Source organism: Aquarana catesbeiana, linkage group LG12 (assembly GCF_042186555.1).
Source record: "Aquarana catesbeiana isolate 2022-GZ linkage group LG12, ASM4218655v1, whole genome shotgun sequence".
NCBI lineage: Eukaryota > Metazoa > Chordata > Amphibia > Anura > Ranidae > Aquarana > Aquarana catesbeiana.
In genome coordinates, this window is record NC_133335.1 from 91440603 (window position 1) to 91462266 (window position 21664).

General features: G+C 40.8%; 1 protein-coding gene across 2 annotated transcripts in view; it reads right to left on the minus strand.

Annotated features, from left to right (window-relative positions):
• Window positions 1-400: 400 nt before the first annotated feature.
• SGSH (N-sulfoglucosamine sulfohydrolase) overlaps window positions 401-21664 on the minus strand; it is an 80446-nt gene continuing 59182 nt past the window's right edge. Inside the window, exons 7-8 of one of the 2 annotated variants that reach the window (XM_073608208.1) lie at window positions 11779-11982; window positions 401-3880 (exon numbers count right to left, since the gene is read on the minus strand). In XM_073608208.1, the coding sequence (XP_073464309.1) occupies window positions 3324-3880; window positions 11779-11982 (761 nt within the window). In that variant the 3' untranslated portion in view covers window positions 401-3323. The remainder of the gene's footprint in view (window positions 3881-11778; window positions 11983-21664) is intronic. The other variant, XM_073608209.1, reaches the window with a different exon arrangement.

Consider the following 21664-nt stretch of genomic DNA (forward strand, 5'->3'; position numbering starts at 1 on the left):
GCGCTGAAGCCGCGTTGAAGTCGCGGTACAAAGTCGCGCTAAAGTCGTGTTGCCCATGTGTGAACCGACCCTTAGTGAACAAACTGCATCATAAAGGCCAAGGAACACACCAGACAGGTCAGGGATAAAGTTGTGGAGAAGTTTAAAGCAGAATTAGGTTATAAAAAAATATCCCAAGCTTTGAACATCTCATGGAGCACTGTTCAATCCATCATCCGAAAATGGAGTATGACACGACTGCAAACCTACCAAGACATAGCAGTAGCTGGAACTGAATTTACTAGAAGAAAAGGGGGAGGACAAAGGGAGATACCAAATTTCCCAGTGTAAACCAAATAGTAACCTGCTGCAGTTCAATACAAAACAAAAACACATTTAGGTGGGACAGAGCAGCTGGAAATTTGTTTCATAATTTTTATTTCATTCAAAAGTAAATTGACAGAGAAAAGAAAAAAAAAGCATCCATGAAACATATCCCTTTGTGGTTTCATGTCATAGGTATAGTAGATATACGTTTGTTTAAAACTGTTGTACAGGTGTGAAAACATTTCAGTTCTGTGCGAGAATTTATGGGACATATGAAATATCTACTGTACGTATTTGGCTATTCCAGTGGCAAGAACTGGCTAAAGTATTTTCCTTCCCTGGGATATCACCCTCTTTCAGTTACAATCCCCAATTTATTTCAAGTTCATTGAGGGACACAGGATTCAGAGACAGTTCAATTTTACTGCTCCCTAGAGGAGAATTTGGCACGGACAAACAAAAAAAAATAGTGACTATAACCCCTCGCAATTCCAGCATGCCTCATTTTCTTTGCTACTGTCCTAGGGGTATGGACATATTTTTGACCATTATAAGTACTCCCGCCCCGCCGCAGTGCATATACTGCAACGTAATGGAACGTCACTTCCTGTTTTCGGGCGCGCACCCACATCCGCCTACTCCTTTGCAATTTGACACAGTCCGTCAGCAGATCCCACCCAATGATTCATGGCCGGGACCTGCTGATTGGCTGTGTCTAATCACAGCCCAGAGCCCTGTGTTGACAAGCAACACAGGGCTCTGAACAGAGGGAACAATCGCTTTGTTTCTTTTCCCTGCTAAGCAGGGTAAAGAAGCAAATTGAAATTGATCTGTAGTAAAAATCAGCACACAATTATTGATTGTCCCTAGATGTTAACCCCTTCTCAGCCAGTGTCATTAGTACAGTGAATATTATTAGCAATGTGTCACTGGCAGTTAGTCGGTTCCCACAAAGTGTCAGATTTCCTGCCGCACTATCACAGTCCCACTATAAATCGCTTATCGCCACCATTACTAGTACGAAAAAAAAAAAAATACCAGCATATATACCATATATGGTAGGTGCTATGGCTTTCACGCAGACCAATTATTATATACTTATTGGGATTTTGTTTTACCAAAGATATGTAGCAGTATACATTTTGGCCTAAATTTATGAATAAATTAGATTTTATATATTTTTTTTTGAGGTTTTATAGCAGAAAGTAAAAAATAGTATATTTTCCCAAAAAGTTTTGGTCTTTTTTCGGTTATATAATAAAAAATAAAAAACCTAGTGGTGACCAAATACCACCAAGAGAAAGCTCTATTTGTGTGAAAAAAAATGATAAAATGATAAAAAAAAATTCCTTTGCGTCCAGTGTTGCATGACAGCACAATTACCAGTTAAAGTAGTGCAATGCTAAATAGCAAAAAAGGCACACAGTGTCCATCACCTTCAAGGGTTAAAATAACTCACTGGAATGGACAATGGGTGCGTTTTTTGCACAGATTAAATGTTTTACTTGCACATATTTGTTTGCAACTTTAATGGTGAACTATGGACTAATCACTATATTGATGATTTTTTCCCACATTTTATTTACGAACTGTCACTTTTTTGATGAATTTTAGCATTTTTATTGATTCATTTTTTGGACATTTTATTTATTAACTGTCACTTTATTGATGAATTTTGGTATTTTTTTATTTAATAATAGGAGATGAAGATTGCTAGACATATGAAATTATGATACTTATCGTAGCACATTATTTATTGATCAATTTTCACTTAAACAATTTTTATTGTTGTGGTTCTAAATTAACAGGGCGGTCACCCCCTGGTTTTTTTTTTCTTTTTTTAACTTTAATGGTTATTTTGACTGCTGCTGACTCATTTTAATTTGTGGTTCAAATTGATTTGTATATTTTTACCAGCCTTTTTATAGTTGGCCCTGTTAGCGATTTCTTTATTGTGTTGCCCAGCCCTCAGTTGGACTGCTTTTGGATGTTTCAATTGTTTCACAAGCCTCAATGAGGAAAAATAAAATAGGATTTTTGTACTTACTATAAAATCCTTTTCTTCAATTCATTGAGGAACACAAATCCCACCCTTTGTGTTTATGTATTTGCTCTCTGCACTGCCTGCTACAAAAATTGAGTCATTCTGGGAGTGGGGGAGGGGTTATACCAGACTGGTTATTGTTTGGCAGTGTCCAAATCCTCCTGTGGTGGTATAACCAAAATGGCTCTGAATTCTGTGTCCCTCAATGAATTTCCAAAAAAGAATTTTGCAGTGAATAGAAAACCGTGTTTTTTCATTTATGGTACACCGTAGCAAACCCTCAATTGTTTGGATTTGTAGTAACTGTGGATACATTTTGGATATAATTTTATCACTGTATTCTTAGAGGTATCATGTAAATTAACCTGCAATAACCATGTTACACTAAAATACTAGATTCTGGTGTAGTTGGCCATCCACCATGCCTAGGTCAATGTTTGAATTATATCAGTATAGTGATCTATATACATTTAATTGTTAAAATAAAAGAACAATTGTCCTGTCCTATTGTTGCCACACTGTCTCCATGTGTCCAGTTGCACACAATTTGAATGGTAATTTTGGAAAACTATGCAACTGTTAGAACTGTTTGACAGTCTAAAGCAGGGATAAGCAATTAGCGGACCTCCAGCTGTTGCAAAACTACAAGTCCCATCATGCCTCTGCCTCTGGGTGTCATGCCTGTGGCTGTCAGAGTCTTGCTATGCCTCATGAGACTTGTAGTTCTGCAACAGCTGGAGGTCCGCTAATTGCATATCACTGGTCTAAAGCATGAACTCCAAAGGCTTTTTTCTTTTCTGAAGTGGTACTGGGCCCCTTATTTTCCTTGGAACATGACTAAATGCCCCATTTGACCTCTTTCCTTACTTCTGAGTGTTTTATGGTTCTCCAGACATGACGAGATGAAGACCATTTTCTATTATTATTTACAGTATATACAATTTTAAGGTCTCACTGAACAGATGTTGGCATGTTAAAGTTCATTGTGAAGTGGACGGCACTCTGGATTTAGTTTTTCCTCTAAGACTCCATCAGGTGCACAGACCCAGGGGTCAGAAGTCTCCCACTGCCATTTCTTCAGCATTTCCTGCATAATGTACAATATGTCATGGTAGTTTGGATCACCAGCCAAGTTTTTTAGCTCTTCAGGATCTTTTGAGCGGTCATACAACTCCCAGCGGTCTCTATAATAATAGCTGTGGAGTGTTTTAAACCAGTTTGTGGGCAGTCCAGACACAGTTCTGTTTAGCAAGTCTTGATAAGTAGGTGATACATAAAAATCTTGATCAATAGGGAATGGCATCTTAAAGTTCAGGTTATGTACAAGAAGATACTGCATGTGCTGGACTGATCTCATTGGATAGTACATGGTAATCTCATGGAGAGATTGGCTGCCAAATACAGTTGTCCACGGCTGTTCTGACTGCAGAGCAGGAAGGAGGGACTTGCCACTCAGCTGTACAGATTTACCAAAGATCTTGTAGTTGGGATACTGGATCGAAAACCAATCTAAAATAGTTGGGGTAATATCTAAACAAGTAGGAAAAAAAGGAAGATTTACTACCCAATTCATTACAAGTATTAATATGTCTTCATACATTACTTTTATTGGGATTTAAATATTACATTTTCAAAACATAAAAAAAGTCAGAAATGCATGTACTAATTTTCAACCAACCATAGAAATGGAAACAAAAATATAACTGAAGCTTCATGAAATTATAACTATGGTGTATAGCCTGTTGATTTTGCCAGTAGAGCCATTATTTTTCCACTTCCCGTGTGTCCTGCAAAAGTGACAGCATTGGAACAAACCACATTACAGTTTTTTTTTTTTTTCAATATGGTGTGACGGACAACCCCAGGCAGTGTAATGTGGTTTGTTTCAATGCTGTCACTTTTGCAGGACACACAGGGAGTGGAAAAGTAATGGCAAATCAACAGGTTATACTGTAAAACTGTTATGGGGATCTTGAGGTTCTTAAGATAAATGAGTGACAGTGAAAGGTCTGTAGGCAGCAAGGGGTTAAGCACTGGCCATACCTTGCTCCCCCACCTGGGGTATAATTTTGACGTACCCGAGTAGAATCAGTGGTGGTGCTGAGAGAGGAGATGCAGGCTGTGAGGGAACATGCCCGCAGGCTGAAGCAGACCCAGTCTATCTGTTAGCCAGGAGGCTTATATTTATTTGATGGACTTTTATTTTGGGACTATGTTTTCCTACCCCTGCGAGGGAAGCCTTTCTGTTTTCTTTATTTGCTAACCAAATAAACATGGGCAAGAAGCCCTAAACTTGCATACGGCTGGATTACCTGTCTGAAAACTCATTTGGAGCTAACCGCCCACAATGGGTTAAACACATTTTACAAAATTGGGGGAAAAATGTTGCTGTAATTGCTTAACAGTCTTAGCTGGATTTGTGCTTCAACTCGTTTATCTTTTACTTTAAAAAACGTAAAAACTACACATCAATCTTAGACTCCCCTGTCCAGAGTAACAAGTTGCTGTGCAATTTAATTTCAGAACAAACGAGGTCATCACCACAACGAAAAGCGAGGAAGCCCGCAACTGGGGAGGTTCCTCCCTACCCCAAAAAAAAACACACCCTTATAGCACCTATGAAACCCCCTACTACCTGAGATTACAGGCTGAACCATACAATTCCTGAGGGGACAACCTGATAATGCAAATGCACTAAATGTTCACGCTGTTCCCAAACACGAACAGCTCAATGGCTAGCCATGGTACCTGCAGTCCGTCAGTCAGTCAAAAGAAAAAAATGGGTGGTAAAAAATAGGGACAAATTGGACAGAAAAAGAATATAAACAATGGAAGGACAAAAAATATATACGATCAAATGCTGTAATATAGAGGGGCCTGATTCTGCCTGGTAGGAATTTGTATCCTGAGATGTAGATCAATACAAAGTTCTCTTTCTGTGTTATTTTAGACAAGGATATAACAAATGTCCAGCATAGTGTTTGCCATTGGCTATGAAAGTGATGTGTAACCACACAAATGGAGACATGTGAGTAAATAGATATGCACTATACCCATATGCCGAGGAGTCTATAATAAAACAGTATGTCCTCACGGCTGAATGGATGCTAAATGAGGACACAAATCCAATAAACAACTGATAGCTGTATGTCCTCTTTATATTGTAGCAAGCATAAATGCAGAAAAGGGTATATGCAAAGAAGCCAGGATTACTCACTGATGGTGGATAAGTATGAATGTCCCTCTGAGATAAACGACCTTGGTGCAGATCTGTATGGTATGTATATCCAAACGATGTTCCAATATGTCCATATTTAAACGCAAAGCATAGGTGCCTCTTCACCTGAGCTGCTAAGCTGATCAGCAGGGCTATATTCCATATATACTGTTTACAGGGAGGTTATAGATAAATTGGTGGGATTCCCCTTACCGGTATTCCCACCATATCTGTCTTTTAGGGGTGGTTGTGTACACATTTCTCTGTGTTCAGTTTTGTATAGCTAATAAATCTTTTTTGTAGTTTACTCTGTTTGGTGTGCCTTGGTCATTTAGTTTTTTGATCACACCCCCTTTAATATATGTGGTGAGTACTACTAAATTTCTATCCTGACGGGATTCCCATTTTTTTATATTCTTTGGTTATCACCACATTACAGGATGAGGAAAAATAACACATCTACTACCGCTTTAAAGAAATTTTATCACCAGAAGGGAAAAAAAATGTTAAATTATCCAGGGTTTCCTATACATGTAGCACTTGTCCCCATTAAAATCTGAGGAGTGGATGCTGAAGGATAAGTTCACCTTTTGAGAAAAAATAATAAATGCACTATTTTTTTTTTTTTTTTTTTTGCAGGTAAACAAAAATTTGCATTTATTCATTTTTGTTGCAGGAGCCTGTAAAGCATTTCACCAACGATCAGCAGATTGCTGATGCCATGCAGGTCTCCTACACACTTGTCAGTGTATCTGCTTCCTCGTACAACAAGCCGATAAACGCTGACAGGTAGAATCAATGAACTTCCACAGCGCTTACCGTGCCATGGTAGTTTCTTGAGAACTACAAGCCGACAGCCCCTAAGGCTGTTGGGAGTTGTAGTTTTGCATTCACAGTGAGTGACACGGCCAGGGTGGGTGGAGCCCTCATGGCCACATTTTTTTTTTTTATTGTCACAGCTAGCTAGGATTGGCGCTTTCAAAACACGTTACATGTTACACCCTGAATATGAACTTACCCTGTTAAAAAAAATACATCTCTCTTTTCTGTCATTCTTGGCTGTAGCTCCACCCCCAAAGCCTAAAAATATGGACATTCGCATAAACTACAGCCAGCATAGAGCCGCACCCGCCTCCATTCTGCAGTGTCTGTCTCCTCATCTGTCCTGATCAGTATACACAGAGTCTGAACCTGCAGCCTGTTATTCTGGACACACAGAGTGGAACTTGCCAGCTTGTGTTTAAATTATTGTAGCTGCAGATAAGCATTTTAATTTGCTAAAACACAAGCTAACAGAACATACAGGCTACTGCAATCACCCAAGACAGCTAAATGTAGTACCTAGTTTGTGCTGTTGTCAGCTTGCATTTTTGATTGAAAGTCCTTTTTCTTGAGCTGCAATTTCCATTCTCTCCCCTGAAAAGCTGGTTGCAGCTCTGTGTGCACTGCCTGTCATACCTCCTCCCCCCCTGTCATTCAGAACTCTGTTTATCTGTGTTATCACAAAGCTAGATGGGTGGATGGGGCTATCTATTTGATAATACAGCTCAGAAAGCCCAGCATGGATGTACATGGGAACAAGTTCCCAATGTGCACAGGATCCCCTGGGGGGTTTAAAGCGGAGGTCCAGCTGTTTTTTTTTTTTTTTTTAAAGTCAGCATCTACAAACACTGTAGCTGCTGACTTTTAATAAGGGCACTTACCTGTCCAGCGAGTCCGCGATGTCAGGCGCCCGAGGCTGATCCGTCCATCGGATCGGGTGCCGGCACCGCCATCCTAACTAAGGGAAACAGAAGACAACGGGGCAGCTTGCCGAAGAGGAGGAAGTGAAGGAACAGCGCCGCAGAATAGGAAGAGGCAGATTAGGAAGACTGCCTAGCAACAGGCATTTCTGGTAAGTAAAACATTTTTTTTTTTCAAATTTTTTTTTATATTTTTTTTGTAGAATGTTAATGAAATTTTTAATTTTAGGGTGGACCTCCGCTTTAACAAGCTGTCTGTTCTTCTGGTGATAGATCTTCTTTAAAGACATATTAAAGGCAATAAAAAACCAAAAAAACAAACATGTTACACTGTACTTGTCCTCTTGGCCCCTATCTTCTGCCGAGTTCCCCCAGAGAAAGCAGCTTACAATGGGGGCACCCAAGCTGCTGCTCTGTGTGCCTGTTTGCACACAGAATTGTGGCTCAGCCCCGCCCACCCTCTCTCTCCTCATTGGCTCACTGGCTGTGATTAACAGAAGTGGGAGCCAATGGCTCCCACTACTGACTCAGCCAATGAAGAGGGAGAGTCCCTGGAGAACCAAAGCTCTTGTGCACATTGCTGGATCGTGACAGGTCTCAGGTAAGCCCTGGGGGAAGGGGAGCTGCAGAGAGAAGGTTTTTTTACCTTCATGCATAGAACGCATGTAGGTAAAAAAACCTTGAACCTTTAGAATGAACCACTTTAACCTCTTGCCGACTGCCCGCCATCATTCAATGGCGGCATAATGGCTCCCCGTAGCCGTACAGGGGTATAGGGGGTGTGTGCACGCCGCCGCCGCGTCACTGAGGACCCGCGATCGCTCCTGACAGAGCCAGAACGGGTGTGTGTGTGTGTAAAAACATCAATTTTTTTGGGTACAGCATCGCACGACCCCGCAATTGTCAGTTAAAGTGTCGCAGTGCCGTATCGCAAAAAATGGCCCGGTCAGGAAGGGGGTAAATTTTTCCGGGGCTGAAGTGGTTAAAGCAAGCGACAGACTGTGGTATACTGTATATGTACAGTAATTTTTAATTATATTGTTTACAGCTTTAAGAAAACAATATCTTCTTTCCTAGCTATGTATGCTGTCAATAGTAGGGACTAGGTTGTCTTGCCATGCACAAAGGATACATTTTAGAAACTGCAGGGCTTAGCTTTGCTATGGGGTGCCATATTGCATAGTGTTTTACATTATTATTATTATAAAGGATTAAAGGGGTTGTAAAGGTAAACATTTTTTCACCTTAATGCATTCTATGCATTAAGGTGAAAAAACTTCTGACAATACCGCCGCCCCCAGCCCCCCCGTTTTACTTACCTGACCCCTCGAAAAACAGCTGCTCGCTCCCGACATCTATTCCTCCGCTCAGGCTGGCCGCTGATTGGCTACAGTGGATGGATTGGAAGCAGCGCAGCCATTGGCTCGCGCTGCTGTCAATCACATCCAATGACGTGGCGCGCTGGGCGGCGGGGCAGAGTGATACAGTGAGCGGCTATAACCGCCGGCTGTATCACGGGAACGCGCCCGCAATAACTAACCACCATGCGAGGGAGCTCGCATTAAGGTGTTTAGTTCTTGCGGGGAGGAGCTGAAACAGCCGCCGAGGGACCCCAGAAGAGCAGGTTCGGGGCCACTCTGTGCAGAACGAGCTGCACAGTGAAGGTAAGTATAACATGTTTGTTATTTAAAAAAAAAAAAAAAATTTACCTTTACAACCCCTTTAATGTTGTTTGAAATACTGTTACTACTGCACAGTCCAAGAATCTACAAAATACCATTATGTTGATTCATTTTGGGAATGTATGTAAACAGATATCAAAAAGAAGGTGTAGCTCTAAAATAATTAATAAACTACAAAGTCCATCAATAAAAAACGGAGAAGTCGTTCGAATCCAAATCTTCATCCAATAATCAGAAAGAGCGGATAGAACAGCCACCACCAACACCCGATTTAACTGACCCTTACCGTCAGTGTGTAGGGTACACACAAAAATAAGTATTGGTGAATGGCCCCAGCAACCTCTCTGCTCGATCGATTCCCTCGGCTGGCAATTAAGCCTATTCCTCTTTCAATATTTGGATTATTTAAAATTTTCCACGGACAGCTCAGACATCCACATAGATATATAAGAGAATAGAAATGCTCATTGCGCAGACAACCGAAATTAAAATTTATTAAAAGTAAAATGAGGCTGGTAAACTAACAATATAAAGAGACAACCAAGCATGTGGAAACATAACGGTGTTTCCAACTGAAAAGATGGCCGCCACGTCTCCAATCAGTGTCCCGCGTCACACGTCCTAGGCTCCACCCCAAGGTGTCTGAGCTGTCCGTGGAAAATTTTAAATAATCCGAATATTGAAAGAGGAATAGGCTTAATTGCCAACTGAGGCAATCAGTCGAGCATAGAGATAGCTGGGGCCATTCACCAATACTTATTTTTGTGTGTACCCTACACACTTACGGTAAGGGTCAGTTAAATCGGGTGTTGGTGGTGGCTATTCTATCCGCTCTTTCTGATTATTGGATGAAGATTTGGATTCGATCGACTTCTCAGTTTTTTATTGATGGACTTTATAGTTTATTTATTATTTTAGTGCTACACCTTCTTTTTTATTTTCTGTTATTGTGTCCAGCAATGTAGGCTCCATGCACACTGGAGCTCATAAACGGCCATACAGCGGGAGAGAGCGTCATGTCAACGTCGGAAGAAGACCAGAGGGAAGAAGACGATGGAGAAGACACCGCTAGCAAATGAGCGCCAAAAGAGCAGAAGATAGCAGAGGAGCCCGGCAGAAGAACCGGAGACCGGAAGAAGAGGCCTGAGAGCGCGAAGAAAGAATAGACCCCCGAAGTCGGAAGAGACCCCCGGAGCTGACTAATAAACTACTTTAAAAACCTGTGTAGTATGTTTTATTTTTGACACTTTTTTCCCCAGGTGAATGGGTAGGGGTACGATGTACCCCATACTCATTTAATAGGGTGGGGGGCTCCCAGATTTCGATAAGCCTCCCGCCCGCAGACCCCGACAACCAATGGCCAGGGTTGTCTGGAAGAGGCTCTTATCCTCATCAACATGGGGACAAGGTGCTTTGGGGTAAGGGGGGCGCAGCGCCCCCCCCCTGCCCCGAAGCACCTACCCTCATGTTGAGGGCATGCAGCCTGGTACGGTTCAGGGGGGGGGGTCTCGCTCGTCGCCATCCCCTTTCCTGACCGGCCAGGCTGCGTGCTCTGATAAGGGTTTGATATGGATTTTGGGGGGCCCCCACGCCGTTTCTTCAGTGAAGGGGGTTCCCCTTAAAATACATACCAGACCGAAGGGCCTGGTATTGTCTGAGGGGGGAACCCAACGCCAATTTTTTTTTCATTTTGGCGAGGGTTCCCCTTCATCCTCAGCACACAAGTCGCACCGCAATTCGGATCATGATGATCCGACTTGCAGTGCGACTTCTATTCAAATCAATGGGCTCCCATAGGGAACCATTGATTTTGAATAGAGGCAGAGAAACGCCAAACGAGGCTTAACCCTCTTTTTACAGCGTTAACCCTCGTTTAACACCTTTTACTGGTGTCTGGCGTTTCCAGTACTGCTCTTGAACGCGAATTTCTGGCGTTCAGAAAAAAGCCCATAAACTCCACTGCTCATTAAAGCTAAAAAACGTCCATGTGTGCATAGACACATAGGCTAACATAGAGTAGAGTTTATGGGCTTTTAAAAAAAAACGCCCAAACTCCAAAAAAAAGCAGTTTATCAGCTCCAGTGTGCATGGAGCCATAGTGTTAGCAGCTTTTTGTTTTTATTTACTGTACATCTTTCAGCGCAACAGATCTTTTTGTTTTATTTAAACAGATATACTTTTGGTAGTCATATTTACTCTAATAAGGCACTTGGTCAGCAGAGGCCATAGACATCAGTTAAGACCTGGTGGGGAAATGAAACTTGCATTTCTGATACTAAAGAGCTTTAAGCGAAGTTCTATTCTAAATAGAAAAAATATCTATATACTTTGGCCTCTTGCATATCAGCAACTAAAGGTCATGCTGGGCACATTAGCTAAGCCCTCCCTGGTGATCAGTATATAAAAGCTGTATGGAGATATAGTTCACAATTACATTTGCTTCCGACTATGTCAATATGCAAACGTAACATTTAACAGAACTTTACTAAAGTTAACTTACATTACACCACACGTTCCCTCTCAGCTTTTCTTTCCTTATTTTTATACCAACTTCTACCATGTCCCTCTTTTCATGAAGTCATATCATATCAACATAAATAAGATTTACTATCACTTGAGTACTTCTACCATATATGCCTCTTCCAATACTGTATTTACACATTGTAATGTGCAGTGTCAATTGTACTGTCAAGGTAAAATATGTGAATATGACATTTATATATTAATTTATATATTAATCAGTGCAAAATCTGTCCCCACTACCAATACCTAGGAAAAGCATCTTACCAAGCAGGCTTGCAAAGGATTCACTGAATTGTCCCCAGCGCTCTGGATGACGAGGAGAAGAGATCAGTAAGGGCTCTGCTCTTCCTGACCAATACAAGTTAGTACGTCCATTAGGAAATGGGATTCCATTGTCAGAGCTGAATATTACAAGAGTGTCATTTTCATGTCCGGAACTACGCAGTTCAGAGAGGATCAGACCTATTCCTGTAGTGCACAATGAGAGATAATTGGTCTTTATTATCAATGTGACAGTGAGCGCCTAGAGAAAAAGTTATGTGGCATTCCTAGGATGCAAAACTGAATTAACATGTTTATTCATTTATAAACTAGTAGTGCAATGTGCCTAGGGTAAATTTCAAAACCATATTGCCAGACCTACAACTTTACTATATTACATGTACTGGATCAGTGCTAAGATACTAGAGTGGGCCAATTAATATCAGCACTGTTATTAAACTGGCCATATGTTTAAAAAATACCCAAAAGGTTTTTGAACATTCAAAGAATATCAAAAAAAAGATGCAAAGGAAGAATTTCAGACCTACTGTATTTCAAAATGATTAGGAAATCCATATATGTAGGCAGTTGAGTCATTATCAAATTCTCTACCTTTCCTGTGATCTTTAGTCTGGCCCCTTCTGCCTCCCTATTTGTCCTTTTGTGCAGTAGGTGGCCTCACTGAACAGTAAAGAGGCTATGAAGATGGGATTAACCATTTAAGCCCCAGACCATTTGGCTGCTCAAAGACCAGAGCACTCTTTGCAATTCGGCACTGCGTCGCTTTAACTGACAATTGCGCGGTCGTGCGACGTGGCTCCCAAACAAAACTGATGTCCCTTTTTCCCCACAAATAGAGCTTTCTTTTGGTAGTATTTGATCACCACTGCGGTTTTTATTTTTTGCACTATAAACAAAAAAATAGCGTCAATTTTGAAAAAAACGCATTATTTTATACTTTTTGCTATAATAAATATCCCCAAAAAATATATAAAAAAGCATTTTTTTCCTCAGTTTAGGCTGATACGTATTCTTCTACATATATTTGTTAAAGAAAAAAAAAAAAAAAAAAAAATCGCAATAAGCATTTATTGATTGGTTTGCGCAAAAGTTATAGTGTCTACAAAATAGGGGATCGTTTTATGGCATTTTTAGTAAAAATTTTTTTTTTTTACTAGTAATGGCAGCGATCAGCGTTTTTTATCGCGACTGCGACATTATGGCGGACAGATCGGATATTTTTGGTGCGATTTTGGGACCACATTTATACAGCGATCAGTGCAATTAAAAATGCATTGATTACTGTGTAAATGTGACTGGCAGTGAAGGGGTTAACCACTAGGGGGCAGTGAAGAGGTTAAGTGTGTCCTAGGGAGTGATTCTAACTGTGGGGGGGGGGGGTGGGCTATGTGTGACACGACACTGATCACCTCTCCCGATTACACGGAGCTGTGATCAGTGTCCTGTCACTAAGCAGAACGGGGAAATGCTTGTTTACAATAGCATTTCCCCGTTCTTCCTCTCCATGAGACGATCTCGGGTATCCCCGCGGACATAGAGTCCGCGGGACACGCGATCACACTCACGGAGGTCGCGGCAGCGCGCCCGCAAACTGCTTCTTAAAGGGCAACGTACAGGTACCTTAATCTGCCTGTATGTGCCCTTCTGCCGATGTATATCGGCGTGAGCCAGTCAGCAAGTGGTTAAACACAACATTTACAGGAAAAGTAGAAACTATATCTATATGTGGTCTTGTCATGTTAAGAGCAATGTCCTATTTCTCAGGGTTGTGCCAAGGCCTTATCATATGTTTTGAACATACAGTATCTCTAAAAGGGTCCTTACATTTTATTTGTATTATAAAAACAGGATTTTTTACCATAAAATCTTTTGACAGTCATTAAGGGGTATGGTAGATGTAATTGTGAAACACTGGATAATGCGGATGCCTTCACAAGATCAGACACTGATAAACAAAACTATAAGACAGCCAGGTATAACCTCTACCGCTACCATTATGCTTCATTTTTGTGGAAAAGTAAAAATAGGAATTGATCATAACTGAAGGGTGGGACCTGTGTCTCTTTATGAACTTCAATAAAAGTATTCTACAGCAAATCAAAGGACATAGGGAGCAACAAAGACAAAATACCAACAGCCCACATATAAACAGGTAACAGGTTCAAAAAAGCTTACAGACACTTGAAGAACCTCGCAACCAAAAATGGCTTCAGTTGAGGCCTGGACATCCATCTTGTAAAACACAAATGTGTACATGGAAGGCCAGGCGGAAGACTTGCAGCTCTGAGAAACAGATGTACAATGCTGAAAAGCCTGTAAAACACTAGTTAACCTAGTGGAGTGTGTATATGGTGTTGTTCCGCGCTTAGGACGGGCTTGTGACCGAACTGCAGCCCCCCAGATAAAGAAAGCACCAAAGGTGCGATCCAATAATTATAAAATCTGAAGAAATAGGGGATTGGCGCTGTTCACTAGTGTAAGATAAATAAATAAACTATAAATAAACTACTACCACAAGGGAAGCATTTTACCCCAATTATAAATGGGTGAAGAGTGTAACACGGTGTAAATACTGTTTGAAAAATAAATGTGCTAAAAATAGTCACAAAAATGTGCAGACTGCCCAAGGTGAAAAATAAAAATAATACATAAAATAATAAATAGAACTCCAAGCAATAGTGAATGATCAATCAGGTGTGTATAAAAAGTTGTTTTCAAAATCCACAAAAATAATAATATATATACAATGAAAGGTATAAGTGAGTTATACCTAAGAAGGAGGACAAACACACTGTTGCCCACTATAATTAAGTGTATATACTGATGTAGCTAAATAGTATTGGATAAAATATGAAAAAATTTGAAAAAAATGTGTTGAAAGAAATGAAAAAAAAAAAAAAAAAAAAAACAAAAAAAACAAAAAAAACAAAAAGAAAAAATAAAAAAAGAAAAAATGTAAAGTCCAAGTAACCACAAAAATTTTTTTCAAAAAACAACACAAAAACAAAAAATGCCGTGAATATAAAGTCTATCGTTCAGTAAACAGTTCTAGTGCAACAGGCTAGTGCATCTTCAAAGGTTACAGGTAAGTAAGTAAGTAAGGCGCGCCTCAGATGACGTCTTGATGACGAAACGCGTAAGGCGTGGTCTCTTGGGTAACTGGTCCGGATGGATGTCCTTTGAAAACGATCTGGTGACACAAGTGGAAAAAAGGTGGTGAGGGGGACACCGACCGATTGGATCATCAGATTTACATCTACATGCTCATTACCCCTGCAGGGGTTGGGCACTCTGGTGAGTGGGGGCACTAGAGGGGACTCCACACAGGACAGTATACAATCACTGGGACGGACTTACCTGTAACCTTTGAAGATGCACTAGCCTGTTGCACTAGAACTGTTTACTGAACGATAGACTTTATATTCACGGCATTTTTTGTTTTTGTGTTGTTTTTTGAAAAAAATTTTTGTGGTTACTTGGACTTTACATTTTTTCTTTTTTTATTTTTTCTTTTTGTTTTTTTTGTTTTTTTTTTTCATTTCTTTCAACACATTTTTTTCAAATTTTTTCATATTTTATCCAATACTATTTAGCTACATCAGTATATACACTTAATTATAGTGGGCAACAGTGTGTTTGTCCTCCTTCTTAGGTATAACTCACTTATACCTTTCATTGTATATATATTATTTTTTGTGGATTTTGAAAACAACTTTTTATACACACCTGATTGATCATTCACTATTGCTATTTATTATTTTATGTATTATTTTTATTTTTCACCTTGGGCAGTCTGCACATTTTTGTGACTATTTTTAGCACATTTATTTTTCAAACAGTATTTACACCGTGTTACACTCTTCACCCATTTATAATTGGGGTAAAATGCTTCCCTTGTGGTAGTAGTTTGTTTATAGTTTATTTATTTATCTTACACTAGTGAACAGCGCCAATCCCCTATTTCTTCAGATTTTAACCTAGTGGAGTGTGCTTCTACAGGAAGAGGTGATCCTTGTCCTTCAGTCTCTAGGCTACAATGATGACCTAACAAATCCCTTTGGAATTGGTTGAATGAGAAGCAGGCTGTCCCTTTCTGGGATGCTCAGGAATGATGAAGAGAGCCAGTCTGTCTCAAAGAAACTATAGCTGAGAGATAGCCATGAACACCACATACCCCATGCAGACAACAGAGGGAAATTTCCTGTTGTTCTGGAGTAGGAAAAAAAAGAAAAAAAAGCTTGAGAAGAAAAATGCCTGATTCATCAAGCCAGACTGTCTCTGAGTAGCAAAAGAAAGGGTTCTTTACAGGTTAGGACCACCAACTCAGAAACTCACCTTGCAGAGATGATATTAACAAGAAAGGTAACCTTCCAAGTTAGGAGTAGAGAAGGGATATCCTGGATAGGTTCAAAGAGCAGTTTCTGAAAGGAAGACAGAACCAGACTGAGATCCGATAGCAACACTGGGGGACCATACAGGTTGAAACAATTTGAGCAACATTCTGTATGAAGAATTTCACTAAGGTGTGAGAGGGAAGAGGTCTTTGAAAGGATCTCAGGATCAAAATTTGGTTCTTGATGGAATCCAAACAAAATTTTGAATTTTGGAGAATGACAATGTTCGTTCCATAGAGTACTTACTGGAATGGAAGTTCCTTGCCTTGCACCATGAGAAAAATGCTTTCCAGGTGTGATGGTAAATTTTGCGAAAAGTTAATTGCCTATTTTTGTGCTTTTAGGACCTGAGCTTCATAAGCTAGGCCATTAAAGCCAGTGACTGAGAAGCGGAGTTGTAAATCATTCCTTGGAATACAAGATCTGGACAATCTGGGAGAGCCGGGGGGAAATAGTATAGTATAATGATATCAAATTGCCACATATGCCTATGCCAGTTCAGTGTGATGTGTATCACTGGAACACCCTCCACCTTGATCCTGTAAAGCAGTCAAGACAGTTGTTTTAGAGGAAATGCATTGTTTTTTAGTCATCGTGATATGTCATTGCAACTTATAGAAATATTTACACCAAAATACACAGTACGGGGGCGTGGCAATGGAGTAGGACTGTTGCAGTGAGAGCTCCACTTGCCATTACTCCTGTAATCGATATCCTGGTAATATACTTATGGATTTTCCATAAGTGGCGCAAGCGCGTCGTCGGACACAGAGCAATCCACAGATGCCACTAACAAGGTCCTAGAAGCCATCTCCCTCTGCCAAAGTACGCTTACTGCTGAAATAGAAGAGAAGAGGTGAAGAGTGATATCTCTTTTATCCAGCAGGATCTGTCTAAGCTCTGTCAGTGTGTGACTGAGACCCGTATCAGCAGGACAGAAGACATCTTACATCCCCTCCAACATACTACAGAAACTGCAACGCCAAATACAGCAGCTTAGTGCAAAACAAGACAATATGGAGAATTGTCTCCGCAGATGCAATCTCAGATTTAATCGGTCTCCCGGAGAATGCGGAGGTATCTGATTAGGCGGGCTTTCTGGAGAATCTACTCATCACCACTTATGGTACAGAGGCCTTTTCAGTGATGTTTGCTGTGGAGTGAGCACATCGCATTCTTGCACGGCCTCCTCCTCAGGGAGCCCAACCTTGTACATTTATTGCAAAGTTCCTCAATTTCAAAGACCAGGACAAGATACTTCGCCTGACCAGAGATAAAGGTAACATCCCCTTTACCAACATACATGTGGCCGTCTTTCCAAACTTTTTCAACAAAGTCCAACGTCAGAGATCCCGCTTCCAAGATGTTAAAAGGCGCTTGCGTGTTCTTCACCTCAAGTATGCCATGTTGTACCCTGCCTGGCTAAGAGTGGAGGACGATGCCCGTGTCCCTTTCTTTGAGGACCCCAACTTAGTCTCCAACTGGCTGGACCAACGCGCCCGCCCTGGCTGACTACCTTTCCCTTACTGCCTTCAGTGAGTATCGTTGTTCCTATACTTGTGCAGCGAAGAACAATCCTTATGTTGTCACAAACCCCCGGTCATGGCTGCTTTGTGACACTGGCTGCTTTCCTTCACTATCCTGCACCTGTTCTCTGCCAGTATATCCGGAGACACTCCTGGAAAACGATAACTTTTGATTATTTCTGCCCCTCAGGCTATACTGGCCCCATTCCATTCATGACCCTCCTATATAATCCCGAGATGGATGTCACCTCTTCTTGTTATCCCAGGGACTACAGTCTTAAACATTGAGCTCCTTTTGTTTGCTGCAAGCAGCTCCCACTATAACACCATAACAGAGTTTCACTCTTATGGCTCCTAAGCGCTTCAGTGAAGAAGTCACCCCCTTAGGGTTTACTTCCTCTTGAACCACTAGCCATTTCCATTTGGTCTGATGCTAGTTTACAGGGTTTACAGATAGGAAGCATGGTAGAAAAGATTGGCCTGTATGCAGACGATACGATTTTACATCTAGCAGATTCGGGACCCTCCCTACAGATTTACACACTATAGAATGTATAGGGAGCCACTCTGGACTACGAATCAACTGGTCCAAATCCCAAATTCTCCTTATTGACCACTTCCATCCTTCTCTCCCATCCCCCCTTCCCCTTACCAGAGTGTCTCTCATCAAATATCTAGAAGTAATGGTCACTAGATCGCTCAAAGATTATATACCCCTTAATTTTGAACCATTGTATAATCTAATTAAAACGCAGAATTGGGCAAGGCTACCTCTAGGTGTCATGGGTCAAATCAGCCTTGTTAAGATGATACTCCTGCCCAAGATACTTTACCTAATGTGGTATGCTCCCTTTATATATTCCTCTAAACTTTTTCAAAATCATAGTCTATTTTGAACTCCTTTGTATAGGGACACAATAAACACAACTTATCTTGGATAGTCTTAAAGAACCCACAACACTTGGAGCAGCGGCTTTCCCTGATTTTCACGACTATTATTTGGCCTCCCAATTATCCCACTTTTACTACTTTGATAAAACGAAACATTTACGGTATCAATCTTTAATTTGTGCTAGCCCCAATAACCCAGCTCACACCCCTCTCTTGGCCATTTTTAGAGGTAATATACACCAGAGACCACCCTAACAAAACGATGATATGCTTACACGTCACCAGCGAGTATGGAAATTGGCACTGCGTAAACTTAACGCCCCACCGATTCACTCCCACACCCCTTTGTGGTTTAGTAATCATTTACCTGAACTATTGACTATTCCGGACCCTATTATTTGGATAAGTCATGGTATATTACACTTGCACCAAATTTTGACCCCTGCAGGACTCAAGCTGTTTCAAGTATTAAACGATGAATTCTCTCTTCCCGACCATCTCCTGTTTAGATATCTTCAACTCTGCCATGCTATACAAGCCCAATTTCCCACTACAAACCCTCCTTTAAAGCATAACTCCACTTTTGTTGAGAAAAAAAATCATTCCCCTCTGGGTGATCAATGTACATTGCAAGGATTATAACAAACTTTGTTGCAGATTCCTACCTTTTGTTATTCTGAAGAAATCCCTGTATGTTCCTGTGTGCCTCTGTTCTGAGTGGGTCTAATGGGAGTGGTTTCATAATTAACTGTCAGATGTGGAGCTACGGGCACTAAATGAGGAAATCTGCTGGGCCTGCATTCCTTTGGATGGGTTCCTATTGAAAGTATCTCTCAAAAAAATAACATTTTTGTTGCAAGGGATGCCTAAAATCTGACTTGTATTTTAGGCACACTTCTGGGAAAATTGGTGAGCCAATCACACAAGCAGGAAATTATGTTTCTGGGGAGTGGTCAGTACACACTCTGTGCACAGAAAACTCCAGGTAGCCATATTGCAATGTATTCTCAGAAAATTACATTGGCTGCAGATTGAAAAGGAAAGGTCATTTTTAATAACTTTCAATTACAAAATAATTACTGTTGCAATTATATGCGCTATATTATTTTTTCATTATTTGCTATTTTTTTTTCCCACGAAAGTGTTGTTATCCTTTAAGTACCCCGTCCTCTATAATAGAAATTATACTCGGTCCAGAACCATCCAAGCTAATCTCCACTCTCTACTCCGCCACTCGCCTCCCTGGCACCACAAACCTAGCCTATAAAGCTAAAACTAGATGAGAATCTGATCTTGGAGCTATAGAAGATACTGACTGGGAGGAAATCTTAGATGATAAAACGGTATCCTCCAAAATGCCAGACCGTCTAACTCAATTATATGTCATACATAGGACGTATCTAACGCCCCAAAGAAATGCCTGTTTTCAGCCTACCCGTAACCCAGGGTGCCTGCTATGTGACACACCACCTGGATCATTCTATCATTTAATTTGGGCCTGCCCGGCTATTCAAACATTCCAGACCCAGGTGATTCGCTTTCTCCATGATCAAATGGGCTCACCAATTAACCTAGAGCCTAAACTATGTTTGCTTGGACTGCTACCAGACCTAGACATTGATAAATCCCCTGCTACCTTTTTGCGAGAAACGCTTTTTTTGGCCAGGAAAATCGGACATGGATGCAGGCAATGCCTCCCTTACCTCAATGCTGGAAAAAGAAGATTAATGATACCCTCCCATATAAGAAACTGATTTATACACACAGAGGCTGTCCACTCAAACAAAATAAAGTCTGGGACAGATGGTTCTCCGATGGGGAAACTTGTACTTGATCTGTTCATTGTATCCCACAATGTTATAACACATATACTTCTAGAGGAATGATTTATTTATAATGTTCTGTAATTCTCTATTTTAGCATATCTGCTGCATGACATTCTATGAGTCTAATATGTACTGTTTTCAGACACTGTGCTCTTGTATGAATTCTAATTTTATATCCGGTCATTGCCACTTGTACCATGTATAATCTTTCAATAAAGTTGTTTTTTCCAATAAAAAAAAAAAATACACAGTACTAAAAACTAACTAGGGGCATCAATTTATAAAATTTCCACAAGATGTCCCCTTTGAGGCACCATTCGTAATATACTAAACCCTATACTACACAGAGATATTGGGATCATAGGAAGACAAACTAGAGTGGCACTTCCTGATTGTCTCTTCTATGGTAGAGATTCTGATTGGAAAGGGGGAGCACTGTTTCCCAGAGTCTATAAAGTGGTTGGCACGCAAGAGAAATTCCTGCTTCTGAAGACGTCACTTATTGATGACGGAATGCATCCAGCTGGTGTCCCCGTGCATCACTTCCAGCCCAGTAAGTGAAACACACGCCAGGCTCTAAGCAGGGTCCATTTTTCTGCACATGCCACTGGACCATTTTTTACAATTTTGACATTGTATTATCACTATAGTGGCGCTTTTTAAATGGCATTTTAATGAATAAATCTACCAAAGGATTTTATACTATGAGAGGCTGTCTCTCTGTTTATTTTTTGCCTGTCTATTAACGTTTGGGAGAACACATTGGACCGTAACAAGGAGGAGTAAGGATTTGTGAGAGCAACCAGGAAACATCCGGGATTGCGGGACAGGTCCCCCTAAAGACTCACCTTGCTATATAGTAAGGGAGTAACCGACATCTGGCAGGGGGGAACCCAGGGAACAAGGCACAAATAGCACTCAAGATTGCACTATAGACTTTTTTTCACTATGTCACATTAAAGTGGATGTAAATCCAATGTCATCCTTTCTAAACTACTGCCATAGGGGTTATCTATAAGGATATACATGCCTCCTGCATGTATCTTTACCTGTCAAATGTCTCCCCTCTGTCTGTTATGAGACCCGAAAAACTGCAGATTTTGTGGGTGGGTCTGTTGTCTGGAGTTCGGTGGGTGGAGTCGTGATGTCAGTAGACTCCCCGCCCACCTCTACACTCCTTGTCAATATGCATTTTCTCCTGTGTATTTCTAACACTGAACGTCTGCTATGA